We start from the raw sequence: 16143 nt of genomic DNA on the forward strand, positions 1-16143 counted from the left end.
GTTTAATGCGAGTTTTCCTTTGGAGAGGCTCAGCCCTGCTCCTGGGTGAGTCAGGCAGGGTTGCTCTCAATCAATGGAGTGCTGAATCCGAGCCTGGGGGAGCAGAGAGAGCCTCAGCTCCAGCCCCAGGACCCCCGGGCCCAGAGTGGTGCTCATCGTGCTGTGTCATACCTGTCAGCTCCCATCCTGCCCTGAAGGCTCTGGAGAGAGTGGGGACACTCCCGTCCTCTCCAGTCCCATGTCCCAGCCCAGGAGAAGCCACAACTTTGCTGTCTGACAGAGACATTTTGGTTTACAGATTTTACAGGGACCATGAGAAAGGCAGGAGGGAACTGCTGTCCCTGGAAGTGTCCAAGGCCAGGCTGGATGGGGCTCTGGACAGCCTCTTCTGGGGGATGGTGTCCTGTCCCTGCAGGGTGAGAAAGCAAGAGGGCACAGAAATTGTTGTGAGCTGGAAATATCCTGTCTCTGAATGGGTGGGGGGCTGTGTAAAGGCTCCTGTCTCATCTTTCTGCAAACTACACCACAGAGGGTGGAATTGGACCTCACCTGTTGCACATGGTTTGCCCACTTCTGCTCCAAATCCAGTTGCCAGTGGCTGGATGCTCTGGCTTGCACTCATGGATAGTTTCTGGCAGCAGAGGGACTGGTAGGGAAATAAATCACCTGGTGAAAGTGAGAGTGAAAGGGAAGCCCATGCTTGAGATCACAGAAACATAGAATGGAAGGGACCTTAAAGCCCATCCAGTCCCACCCCCTGCCATGGGCAGGGACACCTTCCACTATCCCAGCTTGCTCCAAGCCCCGTCCGACCTGGCCTTGGTCATTTCCAGGGACGGGGCAGCCACAAGCTCCCCTGGCAACCTGTTCCTTATCCCAAAGTGCAGCCCATGCTCAGGCACGAGTGGAGCTGCCTGTCCCAAAATCTCACCTCAGCCTTCCTCCTGCAGCCCAGACTTTCCCAGAGCTCCCCATGACTGTGAGGATGCTCCATGGGATACAGATACAGCCAAGATCATGGCTTGCATGACCGAGGGTTTGCATCTCAGCAATCATATCCGTCCTGCAAGCAGTTCCTTGTGCTCCTCCTCTCCTTCCCCTGCTCATCACCAGCAGCATTCCAGCACCTTCCAGCAGCCAGCTCATGGCTGGGACATGGATGCAGCCTTCAGGAGCTGGTTTTGTCCCAGTAAACATTGGCTTTAATGTGGGTGGTTTCAGCACTCTCTGAACACTGCCAGGGCAGTCTTGAGTGTGCAGCCCTTTCCCAGAAGCCAGCACTTTCCCTTTCCAGGGCTTTTCCAAGAGCTCTGAGGCTTCCAGCCTGGCGACTCCCATCTGAAGTCACTGGAGAAGCCATCCCGAGGGAGATGAGCACCTCACACCATCCAGGGATCCAGTAGCTGCTGGTGAAATAGCATAAAGAGTGCTGGGTCTGGAAGGAAGTGGTCAAGGATAATCCCTTGCTCACACTGCAGAGGGTCAGGGATAAACTCTCTGCAGTGTGGGGTTCAGGAGACCTGGAGGTTCAGGAGGGCCATTGCTATCACCCACCCCAGACAGGGAGGGAGGACTCTGTCCTCACACCAGGAGAATTCCCCAGGGCTCCCAAGTTCAGAGTGGAGATTCCTTGGGCTCTTCCAGGAGACCTCCAGCAGCAGGCTGCTCCTCCTGGGCACCTTCTGCCCTCCCTGGGCTCGTCTCCTGGGAGGGCCTGGGAGTGGGAGGTGGGGAAATACTGGGGCATGTGGAACTTCCCATCCTGTCCCCACCCGGGGCTGGGAGACCTGCCCAGGCTGCTGCAGCTGCCCTCTGTCCTGCCTTGCCTTTCTTTGCTTTGCCTTCCCATTCTCCCCACCAGGAACATGTAACAATTTCCCGATTAAATGGTATCTCCTGCTAATAGATACATGTAGCAACTTGAGCCAGGCGTGCAGGTAAAGGCAGAGTTATCCCTCGAGCATCCAGTGCTGGAATAAAGTAATGCCTGCTCCTTAATACTGGATTAGTGTTTAGCAGTTTTATTCCCAAATTTCAGAATTTCTGCCTTTCTTTTCCTTGTTTTTCACTCTCTAATCTTGCCTTACCTTGCCATGCCTTCCCATCCCTCTCCTTTCCCTTGTTTTTCCTTACCACGCCTTCACTTCCCATCCTTTGCTTTGCCTTCCCATCCCTTCCTTTTCCTCCTCTTCTTTACCTTCCCATCCCATACCTTCCCATCTCTTCCTTTGCTTTTCTTCCCTTCCCTTCCTTTCCTTGCCTTCCCATCCCTTTCCTTTCCCCTTCACTTCCCTCCATCCAGGTTAACCACCTGCCCTGCAGGCACAGCTGTTCCACCTGGCATCCTGCCCTCATGTAAAATAAAGGGATTTAAATGACAGATTGAGCCTATTTGGCATTATATCACCAAAATCACATGTGCCTAGAATCACCCATCATTTCCCAAATTACCCACTCAGTTGAATTACTTTTTCACCCCAATAATTTGAAGCAGCAGGTACTGGAACCCCACTGCTGTCACATGGAAGCTGCACCAGAGGTAGAGACACTTTGAGCAATGCATAAATAATGAGCCACACTGAATAATTATTTATGGGAATTTTCTGCTCTCCCTCTGTTGTCGGAGACGGGACAGATGTGATCCAGGTCTGTTTAGCCAGGAACAGCCAAGAACTGGATTTTGGTTTGCATGCATCAAATATCATCACTTTGAGTCACAACACGTCAGTGCTCTGAGCAAGATGCTCAGGGGCAGAGTGAGGATGAAGTCATGGAGGGAACCAGCAGCTGCAAAAATACAGGGATTGGGAAATGCAGCCGACGTCAAAGTGCTCTGGGAAGGCATGGCAGGAGTTACAACACAGATATAGTTACGTTTTTTGGGGCAAAAGAAAAAATGGGACAACTTCTGCTGTATGGAAAGCAATACAAGAAGAAAGCTCAGTCAGTTGTGGCATTATTTTAATTAAAGTTTAATTTATTCCTGTGTTTGGTTATTGATGTTTCAGAGATCGTGATAGTCTGCATGTCAATACTGTGGAAAAGAGAACCAGCTCCCGTAATTCCATGTTCATTATCCTGTGTTTGGAAAAAATTCTTCCAGCTGCACAGGCCACACTTGGATGTCCAGTGATCGCTCCCACCCCACGGACACAGTCAGGCACGTCCCCAGCTCAGGAAAATCCAATCAGAGGCGTTAAAAATCATTTGACAGCCCTAAAATCCTTCTCCTCCCCCTGTCCCTGGAGGATGAGTGAGTAACAGGCGGCTGTGCAGGTCCTGCGTGGGGCTGCCGTGCCCTCTGCTGGGCTCTGCATCCAGGCTCACGCTCCTTCCCTGAGGCCTGAAGCCTGGAAATTAAACTCCTAAAGTAACCAGGAAGGTCTTTTCAATTAAAGGAGACCCCACCACCGCTTAGATTCTCTGCGGGACCTATTGCTGGGAAAGCTGCCTCAAAGAGCTTCAATCTGCCCATTTTCCTTTCCTTTAAAAATCCTTTTTGCTCCTGAGTAAAATACTGGAGCCAGCTTGGAGTGAGCAGCTGGGAAGCAACAGGAAAAGCATTAAAAAGCCATTTTGACACCGAAATTCGGGAATGAAACTCCTAAACACCGATGCAGTATTAGGGAGCAGGCATTGCTTTATTCCAGCGCTGGATGGCCCAGGGATTACTGTGTCTTTACCTGCACGCCTGGCTCAAATTGCTACACGTGTTTGTTAGCCACGAGATACTGTTAATCAGGAAAGTGCTACATGTTCCTGGGAAGTTTGATACTTTAGGCGGCCACAGGGCCCCTGAAATGGGCTGGGATCCTTGAGCTTGTTCCCGGGCTCCCAAAAAAGTTCATTCTGCGTGGTGTGCATCCACCGGCGGGAGCGGGGCAGGGAGCGGGGCAGGGAGCGGGGCAGGGAGCGGGGCCGGGAGCGGGGCAGGGAGCGGGGCAGGGAGCGGGGCAGGGAGCGGGGCAGGGAGCGGGGCAGGGAGCTGGGCAGGTACCGGGACCGGTAGCGGGGTCATCACCGGGTCTACGGGAGCGAGGCCCGCGCGAGCCCCGAGGCACCGCCCGCGCCCCGCGCTGTTGGCCCCGGCTCGAGCCCCGCGTTCGGTCGCGGTCCAGTCGCGGTCCAGTCGCGGTCCAGTCGCTGTCCAGTCGCTGTCCAGTCGCGGTCCAGTCGCGGCAGCAGCTGCAAGGCGAGCGCGATGCGGAGAAGGAGAAAGCTCCGACGTGAGCCCAACGCGCCGGGTCGGAGATTCCGCACCCGGAGCACGAAGAGGAAGGGCAGGGGGACACAGGAACCGGTCCCTGCTTTTCCTAGGATGCCGGAAGTTCTGACCCCCGGAGTCCCAGGAAATCACCGGAGCCCCGGGAAATTCACAGCGAGTCCCAGCGCCTCGCAGGGACCCGCGGCGAGTTCCCCACGCCAGATCCCCACCAAAGCCCGACGACCGAGTCTTGGAGTAGGGAAAGCTGACTCTCTGCGAGGGCAAAAGCTCCTGACTCTTGGAGTAGGGAAAGCTCCTGACCCTCGGAGACGGCAAAACCTTCTGCCTCTAGGAGAGGACAAAGCTCCTGACCCAGCCACGGTAGCGCTTTTAGGGCCGGCTGAGCTTGAGGCGGGGAAGAAAACGGAACCAGACAGGAGCAGAATGGGCAGAAACAGCCCAAATTTTGGCCTGTGAGTATTGCAAAACGCACGTGCGCATCGCTCCATCCCGTCGGGCGCGCTGCGGGAACGGGCGCGGGAGGGGCGGAGCCTGGAGGACGGTGGGCGGGGATTCCAGGGTTGTGGGCGGGGTCTGCCCTGGTGTAGGCGGGGCCTTCAGGGCTCGGACCGGTCGAGGGCGGGGCGTTCGGGTCCGTGGGCGTGACGTGTCGTGCTGTGGGCGGGGCTTTCGGGGCCGGGGCCGATCGGGGCGGGTCGCTCGGGGCCGTGGGCGGGGCCATCGGGGCTATGGGCGGGGCCATCGGGCCGTGGGCGGGGCGTGCCCGCCGCTGGCGGCGCGGGGCGGGGCCTGGCGCCGGAAGTGCGCGCGGTCCATGTACCAATGGCTGCTCGCGGTCCTCCGCGCCCTCCGCGACGCCGCCCGCCAGGCCCCGGCCCCGGCCCTCGCCCCGGCCCCGCGCCCGCGGCCGCCGCCACGAAAGAAGCCGCCCCCCAGGTCAGCCCCTCCCGCCGTGCCCCGTGCGCTGCCCCCGCCGCTCGGCTCGGCCGGGCCCGCCCCCGGAGCTCCCCGTGTGGGTGTGGGAATCCCCGCTGAAGCGCAGGTGTTCGCGCGGCTGCGGGCCCCGGGCGTTCCCCTGGCCGCAGCCGCGTGTGGGGGCGGTTGTGGGTCCCAGGTGTTCCCAGTGAACCCCTGGGCCCCTCGCTCCCCTCCCACCTGCACGGTGCGGGCTCGGGAGGAGAAGCGGGGTGGGCTTTGGAGCAGAGGGGCTGCAGGAGCGGGGCACACCCGCGGGGATGTGCTGGCCGGAGGGCAGTCACGGAGTAACGTGGATGTGAAGTCGATAAAAGAGGGATGCCGTGCCAGGCGTTAACCCCTGTGCTCCCGGTGACGATGGCCGAACCGCCCCCGTGCCCGCCGCTTGGAATGTATGGATGGATTCCATCCTGTGCTCTGTGTGCCCATTCGTCCCGGGAGGCTTTGCTCCCATTCCAGAGGGAAAGAAACGAGGGAATGGCTCTGGAGAGAGCCGCGTGTTGCACGAGTAGTTTTCACTGACGAGCAGCTCAGAAGGAATTAGCTCTTGGGAGGGGGGGAAAAAATAAAAATAGGAGCGTTCTTTCAGCTCTGTTCCTAAAGGAGACGTTTTTACCCTACTTAGTGGTGGTATTAGCTGATAAAAATCCTTGCATTGAGGCTTCTGAGAAAGGGAGAGGCTGTTAATTGTTTCAAGGGTATGTTCCTGAGCGCTGACTCAGCAGGAAGTTGCTGGAGTGGGTGTAAGCAGGACTGCCTTTCCCACCTTTCATCTCCTCTTCTACTTAAACTTTCCTTTGCAACTCAGCTTAGTGACATGAGCTTGGGTGGCTCAGTGACCTGTGGAGTGCATCTTTCCTGGAGGAAAGAGGAAGGCATTACGTATTAAGGCATTTTTTGGTGATAGGAACAAACATAAAACATGAGGAAGCATTAACAGAAAGAGGAAAAGAGGCCTGATCTGCTTTAGTGGGATGGTGGGAGATGATCCTGGGGAAGTAGGAAAGCCACCTTTGGAGGTTTGGGGCTTGGAAGGGGAGTGAACCTGCTGGGAGCTGAATTGTGATTGCAAAACTTTGTTCTCTGTGTTCTTCCCTCAGTGTTCTGTCACCTGTGGAAGATCCTGAGGAGATTCCTGCAAAGAGGCTGAAGACAGGTACTGCCCCTCACAGAGAGGTTTAATATGTCTGATTTTCCTTGGGTTTGGGGTACCTTGGGGACCTCTGGATTTGCTACTTTGGAGTTGCTGCTGAAAGTGAGGATTTTTGAGCCATTCTTGTGGCTGGAGGGGTCTCATGGGGCCTGGGCCTGTGGATGATGTGTCCCAGTGTTCATGGATGGGGCACTTGGGCACGTGGGTGGCCTTGGCACTGCTCTGGGAACAGTTTGGTTTGATGACCTTACAGAATTTTTCCAACCTTAATGACTCTGATTTTCAAACCAAGTGGAGGATTGGAGATCCTGGCCAGATGAAGGCAGGAAGAGAAGGGGGGAACAACTTTTTCTGTCCTGGGAGGGCCATGTATTTGCACTGAGGATAAATCCTGGCTGGGGAGGGCATGGGATATCCCAGGGCTCTCTGGCACTGAGCCCTGCAGGGCAGCACAAAGAGCATTTTTCAATCAAGGCTGTTGCTGTTCCATGGGGGGTGTGGAGCTTCCTAATTCCTACTTGGGAACAAGATCCCCAGTGATGGGTGGGGATGCTGCTGGGCTGTTGCTGTGTGGGTGAAATGAGTTATCTGCTCACGTGGCATCAAGGAGCTGGGCTTTGGTGTAAGCAGAACCCCCAGCCTGTGTCCAGTCCCATTCCTTATGGCCTGGTGGTGTGGCTTTTCCAGAATGTGTCTCAGGGGCTAGCAAGGAGCCCGAAGAGGTTGCTGTGGCTGCCAAGTTGCCACCTGGGGCAACAAGTAGAAGCCAGGAGACTAAAGAGAGAGATGACTACTTCTTCTCTGACTCTGAAGATGAGGTGAGCAAGGATTTTGAGGGGAACTCAGGGATCAGCTCCCACAGTCCCTGTATCCTATGTATGAGAGCCTGTTTTACAAAACTGGTGCCATCAGTGCCCTGCCTTCTGCTGCAACCCAAGCAAAGCCATGAGTCAGAACAGGGCTGACTGAATTTTGGGAAGAGGGAGGTGTTTGCTTGGATTTGTGTTCAGGTTATGCTCACTCTGGTACTTGTTTTTATTTCAGATTGTGTACATTTCTTCCGATTCTTCATTTGTAGCATCTGCTGAGGATGAGCACACAACAGGATCTGGTAGGGCTGACAGCAAGTCCTTCACTCATTCCTTTCTGCTGCTGCTCTGAGTCTGGGCAGCTCTGCCCAGGCTGGGGGCTGCTTGCTGAAGGTAAAATACCTGGGTAGCACCCAGGAGTAGTGGAGGGTGAGCTCTGTTTCTCCCCTGCATCCTGGTGTTGCTTCTGGATTTGGAGCAAGGTTGGGGACAGGCTCCCCAGGGAACGGGCACAGCCCCAAGGAGCTGCAGCAGCATTTGGACAACACTCTCAGAGATGCCCAGGGTGGGATTGTTGGGTGTCTGTGCAGGGCCAGGGATTGGACTGGATGATCCTGTGGGTCCCTTCCAGCTCAGCATATTCTGGGGTTTATCCCAGGATGCTCACATGGTTGTGGATCCCAGATATTCACTGCCTTGGATGCAGTTCTAGTGCATCCCACTGCTAGCTTGCCAGAAATTGCTATAAATGCTGATTTTAGGTAGTAGAGCCTCAGAACCCTTTTGTATTAGGCTTAGACTGGCAACATTTTGAAGCTGTCAATATGAAAATATCCTGAAGCAACGTAACACAAATAATATTAGAACATGAGGGATACAGTGAAAATAATTTATCTTTGGTGAAGCTCTTTAAACTCATAAAACTCCTGTTTTCTTGACCAGTTGCTGATGGCTTGTGCTCTTCTCTCACAGAAATGCCTTGTGAGACCAGCCCGTGCTTGACTGAGGAAACACCATCCTCTCTTTCCAAGAGAATTCCATATCTGAGGTAAAAATCCTTCTGTGTTCTTTCGCTTCTGCTTTGAAGGGTTTCTTGTCTTTCACTTTCATCCGTGAAGTTCCTGTGTTGCCCAACATTTGTCTTTGTGTGCACAGAGCAGCGTTTTTCCAAAGTGTTCTGGGACTCCTGTTCCTCCTCCTGCCTGCCATACTGAGGGGGTCTCCAGCTGTGGGAGACAGCTGTGTTCTGGCCTTTGACCAATTTTAAACTTCCTCTTTAAATCCAGATAGTTGATAGACTCAGGAGATCAGAGAAAGATTCACAAGTTCAACACTCTCACCTCCTGTGGCAGGAGGAAGTGTTGAACTTGGGAAGAGGCTGAGGCCAGGAATACAAACAGAAAAACCCACAACCACCAAAAAAAACCCCAAAGAAACCTCAGAGAATTTCCATTTCCCCAGAGAATTCCATTTGGAAACTCTTCTGGTTTTTTTTCTCCTCTGGGAGTGTTCAGCTGCTGCCACAGGTCACCTAGAGAGGTTGTGGAGTCTGCCCATGGAGATGTTGGAAAACCCTCCCAGACATGGTCCTGGGCAGCCTGCTGTGCCTCCTTGAATCAGGAGGTGCTAATGAAAACCTACTTAATAAATCAGGAGCTTTGAATGTCCTCTTAATATCATTTCTTCTGCCTTTGGTGTTTTCAGCCTGAGCAGGAATAACCACATCCGAGCTGCTGCGGAGAGCCCTGTCACACCCAGGCCCCCCATCAAGGAGCTAGGACCCAGCTCCCGAGGAGTCAGTGGCACCAGGAGGCCTTTGTGTGCTGCTGAAGAGGTAAACTGGGGAGAAGGGAATTGTTTTGGGATGAAACAGCTGTGGAGTTCCTGTGCAGTTAGGCTGAGACAAAAGGAAGGGCTGGGAATGCCTGCTAAAGTCTCTTTTTTCCTTCCTTTCTTCAAGGATGTTCAGCAAGCAGAAAATAAGAAGTACAAAGAGTTCTTGAGCCTGTTCAAGGAAAAATATTCTGGAAGGCTTACTTCTCCACATCCAGCAAGACTCAACAAGTAATTATGAGCTAAATAACCCTTAACTTTCTGGTGGTGAGTTTGTTGTATGTGGAAGGGGAGGAGAATTATCTTTCCTACTCTCAGTGGTCTGGACAGAACCAAATGTAATGACTGAGCCTCTTTTGGAATAGTGGGCACAGAAAGTTTGACTCTTGTGTGTTCACTATGCCTGAATTGAAGATTCTGGATGTAAACTCCTCAAAATGCCTTTTGCATTTGGTCATGGGACCAGTGACAATGTACACAACCTTGACATGGTTCGGTTAAGGATTAAACAGCCTAATTTTACTTTATGTATTTCTGTTGCTTTCATTTAGCCAGTTGTGTACAAATAGCCGTGTCCTCTGCAGTGAATTGAGGTGCACTGGTAACAAATCACCTGTAAAAACTCTGTCCTTTTCTTCTGCTACACCAAAGAGTTCAAACCAAGGAACCAGGGATGACTGGGAGTCCCCTGAAAGAACAAAAACCCAGAGGTGCCTCTCCAGCAGTGCCAGAAAGGACCCGTGAGTATCCCCAGCACCGAGGGCTGGCCCATTCTGTCCAGCCCAAACAGGGCATTTCCTCAAACTGGGTTTGTGAGGCTTTAAGTGAAGGGGAAGGATTGGTTTTAAATGGTATTTGAGGGCTGTGACTGTAGCAGTGCAATTTGTAGGTGGATGTGACCCAACTGCACAGGGGAAGGTTGTAGTACCTGTCTTACCTAATTTATTTTGGTACCACGGGAGGGGGATATTTGCCTCTGCACCCTCAGAGCTGCACTTCAATCCCTTTTTAGTGCTAGGCAGGACTATTAGAGCTTCCCAACCAAGTAAACTAATTACATAGATGTTTAATTTTGTTCTAGGGTTTTTTCCCCTGTTCATTACTTAAATACTTTTTCATCACTGGCTTTTTTATATCTTGGACTTTATGACATGATCATATGGGGATTGAAATGATTTCTGAGCAGGTGTCAGAGTTTGAAGTTCTAAGCTGAAAATGCTGATGAAATGTCTGTGATGTCACCCAGAAACTGAGAGCTCTGTGCAGCTGCTGGAATGGGAAGTCACCCCCTTCTTCTCACATTGCTGCTTTTCCCTGCAGGTGTCAAACATGGGGATGTTTTCAGCCCCCAGCTGCCTCAGAGAGGTGTCATGATCAGGTAAGAGTCTCTTTTAACCATGGCCCTTGTTTCTTTTGGCTGTGTCAGCCTCCAGAAGACCAATCCTGGTCAGTGCCTCAGTGTTGGGTAGAGGAGCAGTTGGTTTGAGGACTTACTCACAGCCAGTTGTCCCTCAAATCCAGCTCCCCTGTCACAGCTGGGCAGCTGTGGGATGTGCTGGGTGTTTTTTGGGAGAAGGAAGCAGGGGTGACAGTGGTGGCCACACCAAGTTGACCTTGGGCTTGCAGAATCCATTTTTGCCCCTGAGTGTCTTAGTGCCACACCATTAATGAGCTGACTTTGCATTTCCTGTGGATCTTGAGCAAAAGGAGTGGGGAGCTTGTAAAGCCTGGGGGGACTGAGGTAGTTTTTGAGGCTTGCAGGATGCCTTGGGTTGAAATAGGAGACCAAAGAGGAAGTGTTGCAGTCCCTCCTCAGGGGTGGCAGGATGGGAGTGCAGGAGGCTCCTTGTGGAGCGAAAGGGGCTTTTGGCTGCAGCTCCATGTGGAGGGAGTCAAGCCTGGGGAGGCTGTGGAGCCTGACCACGGTGAGGACACTCTCCCCTGGAGAGAAAGCAGCCCCCAGGCTTCAGGGCTGGGGTAAGCCCCCAGGGAGGAAAGCTTAGGAGATTGCTGATAAGGTGTGTTTCCCCCCATTCAGTTTTATCAGTACCAGGTTAATTGGTTGTACCCCATTGGTTCTTCCCCTCCTTCCTCCTTATCACCCCAGTTAATGGGTCTGATTTCAATCCTTGCCCTGGCTGGTCCATTTTCAATCCTAACCTGACTGGCCAAGCTGTGCAAGCCCCAGCCCCTGCCTCCCCTGTGTAAGAATCCCTGGTTTTCGTGGCTCTTGTGTCTCCTGCCCTGATCCACTCGAGGGGTGAGGCTTCTGAGAAGCTCCACCAGAAGGAGTGAGGCTTCTGAGGAGCTCCACCAGAAGGAGTGAGGCTTCTGAGGAGCTCCACCAGAAGGAGTGAGGCTTCTGAAGAGCTCCACCAGAAGGAGTGAGGCTTCTGAGGAGCTCCACCAGAAGGAGTGAGGCTTCTGAGGAGCTCCACCAGAAGGAGTGAGGCTTCTGAGAAGCTCCACCAGAAGGAGTGAGGCTTCTGAGGAGCTCCACCAGAAGGAGTGAGGCTTCTGAGGAGCTCCACCAGAAGGAGTGAGGCTTCTGAGGAGCTCCACCAGAAGGAGTGAGGCTTCTGAAGAGCTCCACCAGAAGGAGTGAGGCTTCTGAGGAGCTCCACCAGAAGCTCCATCCCTTCCTTCCGTGTCACCCGAATCCCGTGGCTTTCACAACAGAGCCAGATCACTCCAGGGGCTGGGACGTGCCTGTGCCTCCCAGAACTTCCTTCTCAGGACACTTCTGAGGAAGGCCATGGCACTTCTAAGCTCCAGGGGGGATTTTTGGTGCCCTCCTCTTCCTCCCCTCAGGCAAGAAGGGGATAGAGTGCAGGTGGGGGCAGAAAGAGGTTTGGTTGTGGCAGGTCTGGTTTGGGGTGATTTTGTCCCTGTTCTCTTTGCCCCTTAGACACGAGCACTGTATTGAGCTGTGCATTTGTCCTGAGTTAAATTGTCACTGTCCCCTAAGCTCAGGGGGAGAGAGGAAATAACGGGTGGGGTGGCATTTGTCACCAGGAGATCACAAAGCACTTGACAGAGGAAGCACTGGTTGCTTCCCTGTTATCCAAAGACTGAAACTGAGAAACAAAAGGAGTTTAGCACCTGATGGTAGAAGAAAGTTTGCAAAGCTTCCAGCTCTTCATCTATCCCAGTCTGGCTGTTAGCAAAGGATCAGAGAAGGAAACTGAGATGTTATCATGTCAGAATCAGCCTTGAAAAAGCATTTCTTATGCATAAGGGGAATTTTGGGGAATTTCATGGGATAGTGTGGATATCTTGCTCACTTTTCTTTGTCTCCTGACAGCTATTGCACACTACCAGAAGACTCTCATGGACGAGGAAAACGAGAGAAACGAGCAGCTTCAGTGGTAAGTTTGAGTTACTCATTACTTCAGTTTGTTTTCTGGAAAATATAACTCATCTCTGCTCAGGATTGAGCTCAAAATAAAATTGGAAGTGTGGAAATCAGAAATACTTACCTTGATCTCAGCTTGATCCCAGCTTTGCTGGGGTCCTGGATGTTGATCCAAGCCCAAGGGAGGTCCTGCCTCTCTGGGCACAGTTGGAGTGCAGTCACCAATCAAACATGACTTTGGGGGTTGCTGCTGGGATGTGTTTAACAACCCCTCCCAGCTTCTTGCAGGATTCTCTGCCCTGTCCCCCAGCAAACCCCTTGTGCTTCTCTCTGACCTCCTGTCCTTGTGCCTGGCAGGGCCAGCGTGACGCCGAAGTCCCCCAGAGAAAGTTATTCCAGTTCCATGTGACCCCAGTCCTGTCCAAAGACCTCTTCTTTGTGGACAGCGAGCCAGTGCCACGCCGGGAAAGGCCAGCAGATGAGCTGGCTCCACTGACAGAGGTACCTGTGCTCAGCAGAGGCCAGTGCTGTGGCTGAAAGGCCTGAAAGAGCCTTGCTCTGGCACTGGAGCTGCACTTGGAGGCCTTCTGGGGGCTTCATGTGCTGTTCCACGAGCCCTCCCCTATTGAATGCTTTGTTCCAGGCCATGGACAATGAGGTCTCTGCTGCCTTTGACTGTGGTGAGCCTGAGGACGTCCTGAGCAAGGCCTTCAAGCTCACTGTGACCCGTGAGGACATCTGCACCCTGCAGCCCCTGGGCTGGCTCAACGACAGGGTACGGGCTCCTGCTCCTGCCCTTCCTGGGAGATCCCCCCTGCCTGGGCACAGGAGTCTCCCAGGAGCTCACTGCAGAGCCCAGAAATAGCTGTACGCTCCTTATTTTGGGCACAGTGTGGGCTGGTGTTTCTGGAAGCTGTCACTTGGATGATGCAGCTCCCAGGAGTCAGTCTGGGTTATCAGAGTGGGTGTGGGGCCTTTACCAACAGCACAAGTCCCCCAGTGTAAAATTCTGGGAGCAAAAGCTGCCAAGCTGGAGTTTTCTCAGCTCAAGGGTGGCCAGCAAAGACATGTTGCTTTCTTTTTAATTTAGTCTCTTATTTCTCATCTCACTTTGCCTCTTTCTGCTCCAGATCATGAATTTTTACATGGGTCTTCTGGTGGAAAGAAGCAAGAAGGAAGGATATCCAGCAGTCTATGCTTTTAATACCTTCTTTTATGCCAAGCTGAGCTCTACAGGCCACAAGGGAGTAAAGAAATGGACCAAAGGTGTGGATATCTTCCAGCACGATATCATCTTGGTGCCCATTCACCTCAGAACTCACTGGACACTGCTGGTGAGTCAAAGTGGCTTTTTATTTAGGGGATGGGGAGAATAAAACTAGCAAGAAAAGTCCCTTAGTGTTTGGGTTGTGCTTTGTCTAAGTCACCTTTTAACCCCAGGTTGTAGACCTCCGAGAGAAAACCATCAAATACTTTGACTCCTTGGGACAGAAAGGAGACCACATTTGTAAAACTATCTTGTGAGTAGCTGCTTTTTTTATCCCTTTGGGTTGTTTTTGAGGCCTTTTCCCCTCCCCATGTGAAGTGTTTCTGCCCTGTCCCGTGGTGCTCCTTCTGTTCTCTCAGTGTTTTGAATCCCCTGGAGTGTCAGAGGTGCAAGTCTCTGCATGTGCTGCACATCCTGACATGTCTCTGTCAGTAAAAACCCTTCATCCAGCAGCTTTGTAGGGTGAGGGCAGCCCCACAGAGACAAATCCTAGAATCACTGAGGCTGGAAAAGCCCTCCAGGGTCATTGAGTCCAACCCATGACAGATCCTCACCTTGTCACCAGCCCAGAGCCCTGTGCAGAGCCTGCCTGCCCTCCACACCCCCACCCAGCTCGGTGTCACCTCCAGAGGCACTGAGGGTGCCCAGTCCCCTCATCCAGGTCATGGATAAAGATACTGCACAGGGCTGGGCCCTGGGGAGCTCTGCTCACAGCCTCTCACTAGGGCTCTAAGATTGGGATTTTTCCTCCACATTCCTTAAATCCCCTGCTGTGAGGATCCTCTGCCATTTCACTGTGATTTATCTTCCTGTCACCTTTCAACAGATTTTTTTTTCCTGCCCTAAATCAGGGAGATGGAAAGTGATTTTTGTGTTGTTTTCAACAGAAAATACCTGGAAGAGGAAAGCAGAGAAAGAAGAAGCATTGAATTGACTGCTTTTGAGTGGACCCTTCACAGCATGGGCACACAGGTATGGGAGCAATGCCTGGGTTTGGAATGGCAGCTAGAACTCACATAGGGTTTAACACTTCCCAGGCAAGCACAGGAGGGAGATGATGTGCAGTTAACTGGGACTGCTCCTGGGGTTTGGGAATGGTAAATGGATTATGGAAATAGGTTTTCAGGAGGAGGTGTGGGTAATGTGTGCTACGACCAAGTTGCTGCTCTTTCAAGACAGGTAAAAATTCTCCCATGTTTTTGTATTCCTCAGGAAATCCCTCAACAAAATAATGGACATGACTGTGGAGTTTTTGTTTGCAAATTTGCCGACTTCATCTCCAGAGACAAACCCATCATCTTCACCCCGGTGAGAGGAGGTGTAAACAGCTCCAGCCTTTCCCACACACGAGAGAGAGCCAGGGAAGCTGCACAGCAGCTGGGGCAGGGGCTGGGGGTTTGTTCTCATGGCTGGTGTCTGCTTCTTGGGCAAGATCATGGAACTGTGGAATCCCAGGGTGGTTTGGGTTGGAATGGACCTTCAGGACCATCTCATTGCAACCCCAGAATGCTGCAGCCAGGGGTTTGGGACATCTGGCCTTTGTATCTCTTGATGAGACAGGCTTCCCCCTTGGACCAGCTCTGACCCTGGTTATTTTCCAGTGCAGTGACCTTTAATGTTCCTGTAAAGAAATGTGGTTGTGTCACCCTCATGTGAAACCCACCTTGTCCCCAAATGGCAGGTGCTCAAAAGCAGCCTCCCGTTCAGGAATTCCCTGGGTGTTAATGGAGATCTCCTGCCTCTTTCTCCCCTGGCTTCCTGTGTGATGGATTTTTCCTGTTTCTTTTCAGGAACACATGCCTTATTTCCGCAGGAAGATGGTGTGGGAAATAATGCATCAGCAGCTGCTGGGAGACATGCACTGATCGGAAAACACTGTTCTGTAAAAGAGTAGTATTTATTTCTTATTGTTTAGGTATGACAAGAGAAATATTAACTTATGTAAGAGCCTTACTGGATGGGAACGTAACTTGTTAATAGAGTAATTTATTTTTTAATTGAAAACTGATTTGCTGTCTCTGTGTGGTTTTTAACTTGCTCTCCATCTGAAGAAGAGCAGGGGCTGTGTCCTCTCCTGGTGGCTGTGGGGACATCCCTGTGCTGCTCCTGACCCAAAGACCCACAGGATCCTGGCAGAGCCATTGAGGGGCTTTGTCTGTCTTTGCTTTCACTGATTGGTTTGATCTGATTCTCCAAAGGAAAACAATTCCAAAGACACTCGTGTTTTATCCTTACAACTAACTGATCAGGGATAATTTATCTTCCCTGAGCATGCAGAAGATACAAGCATGAGGATGCAGCAGCTGGGAGTGTTTTAGGTCTCCCTTCCCCCTTCCCTTCAGTTCCCCCTGTCTGGGCTGCAGTTTTGACTGTCCAGCTGCCACCAGAGCCACCCTCCCGTGGCAGCATTCCCGGTGCTGGAGGGGTGGGAGGGAGGAGCCTGGCTCTGGGCTCATGGAGGGGTGGGTACCTCCTTGTGGCACCTGTCAGCATCCCAGAGAGCCCCACCCTGCCCCCAAGGCCATC

The 16143-nt window shown here is 52.5% G+C and overlaps 1 protein-coding gene across 1 annotated transcript; it reads left to right on the forward strand.

Annotated features, from left to right (window-relative positions):
* The first annotated feature begins 5003 nt into the window (after positions 1 to 5003).
* Positions 5004 to 15625, forward strand: SENP2 (SUMO specific peptidase 2). Its single transcript, XM_063408130.1, has 17 exons — positions 5004 to 5161; positions 6301 to 6356; positions 7041 to 7171; positions 7398 to 7464; positions 8135 to 8210; positions 8867 to 8996; positions 9123 to 9226; positions 9647 to 9735; positions 10316 to 10373; positions 12300 to 12363; positions 12708 to 12851; positions 12994 to 13125; positions 13481 to 13684; positions 13791 to 13870; positions 14505 to 14589; positions 14830 to 14925; positions 15408 to 15625. Exons 1-17 carry the CDS (start codon positions 5040 to 5042, stop codon positions 15480 to 15482), a joined length of 1713 nt encoding a protein of 570 aa, XP_063264200.1. The 5' UTR covers positions 5004 to 5039; the 3' UTR covers positions 15483 to 15625.
* Positions 15626 to 16143: the final 518 nt, after the last annotated feature.

This window comes from Prinia subflava, chromosome 11, assembly GCF_021018805.1.
Source record: "Prinia subflava isolate CZ2003 ecotype Zambia chromosome 11, Cam_Psub_1.2, whole genome shotgun sequence".
NCBI classification, from domain to species: Eukaryota; Metazoa; Chordata; class Aves; order Passeriformes; family Cisticolidae; genus Prinia; species Prinia subflava.

Excerpts from the sequence above, each read along its gene's own strand:
- SENP2 (XM_063408130.1), top strand. The coding sequence starts at position 5,040 with ATGTACCAATGGCTGCTCGCGGTCCTCCGCGCCCTCCGCGACGCCGCC. Across the intron at positions 12,364-12,707 it reads AGAAACGAGCAGCTTCAGTG|GGCCAGCGTGACGCCGAAGT; the intron begins GTAAGTTTGAGT and ends TGTGCCTGGCAG. Across the intron at positions 14,926-15,407 it reads AACCCATCATCTTCACCCCG|GAACACATGCCTTATTTCCG; the intron begins GTGAGAGGAGGT and ends GTTTCTTTTCAG.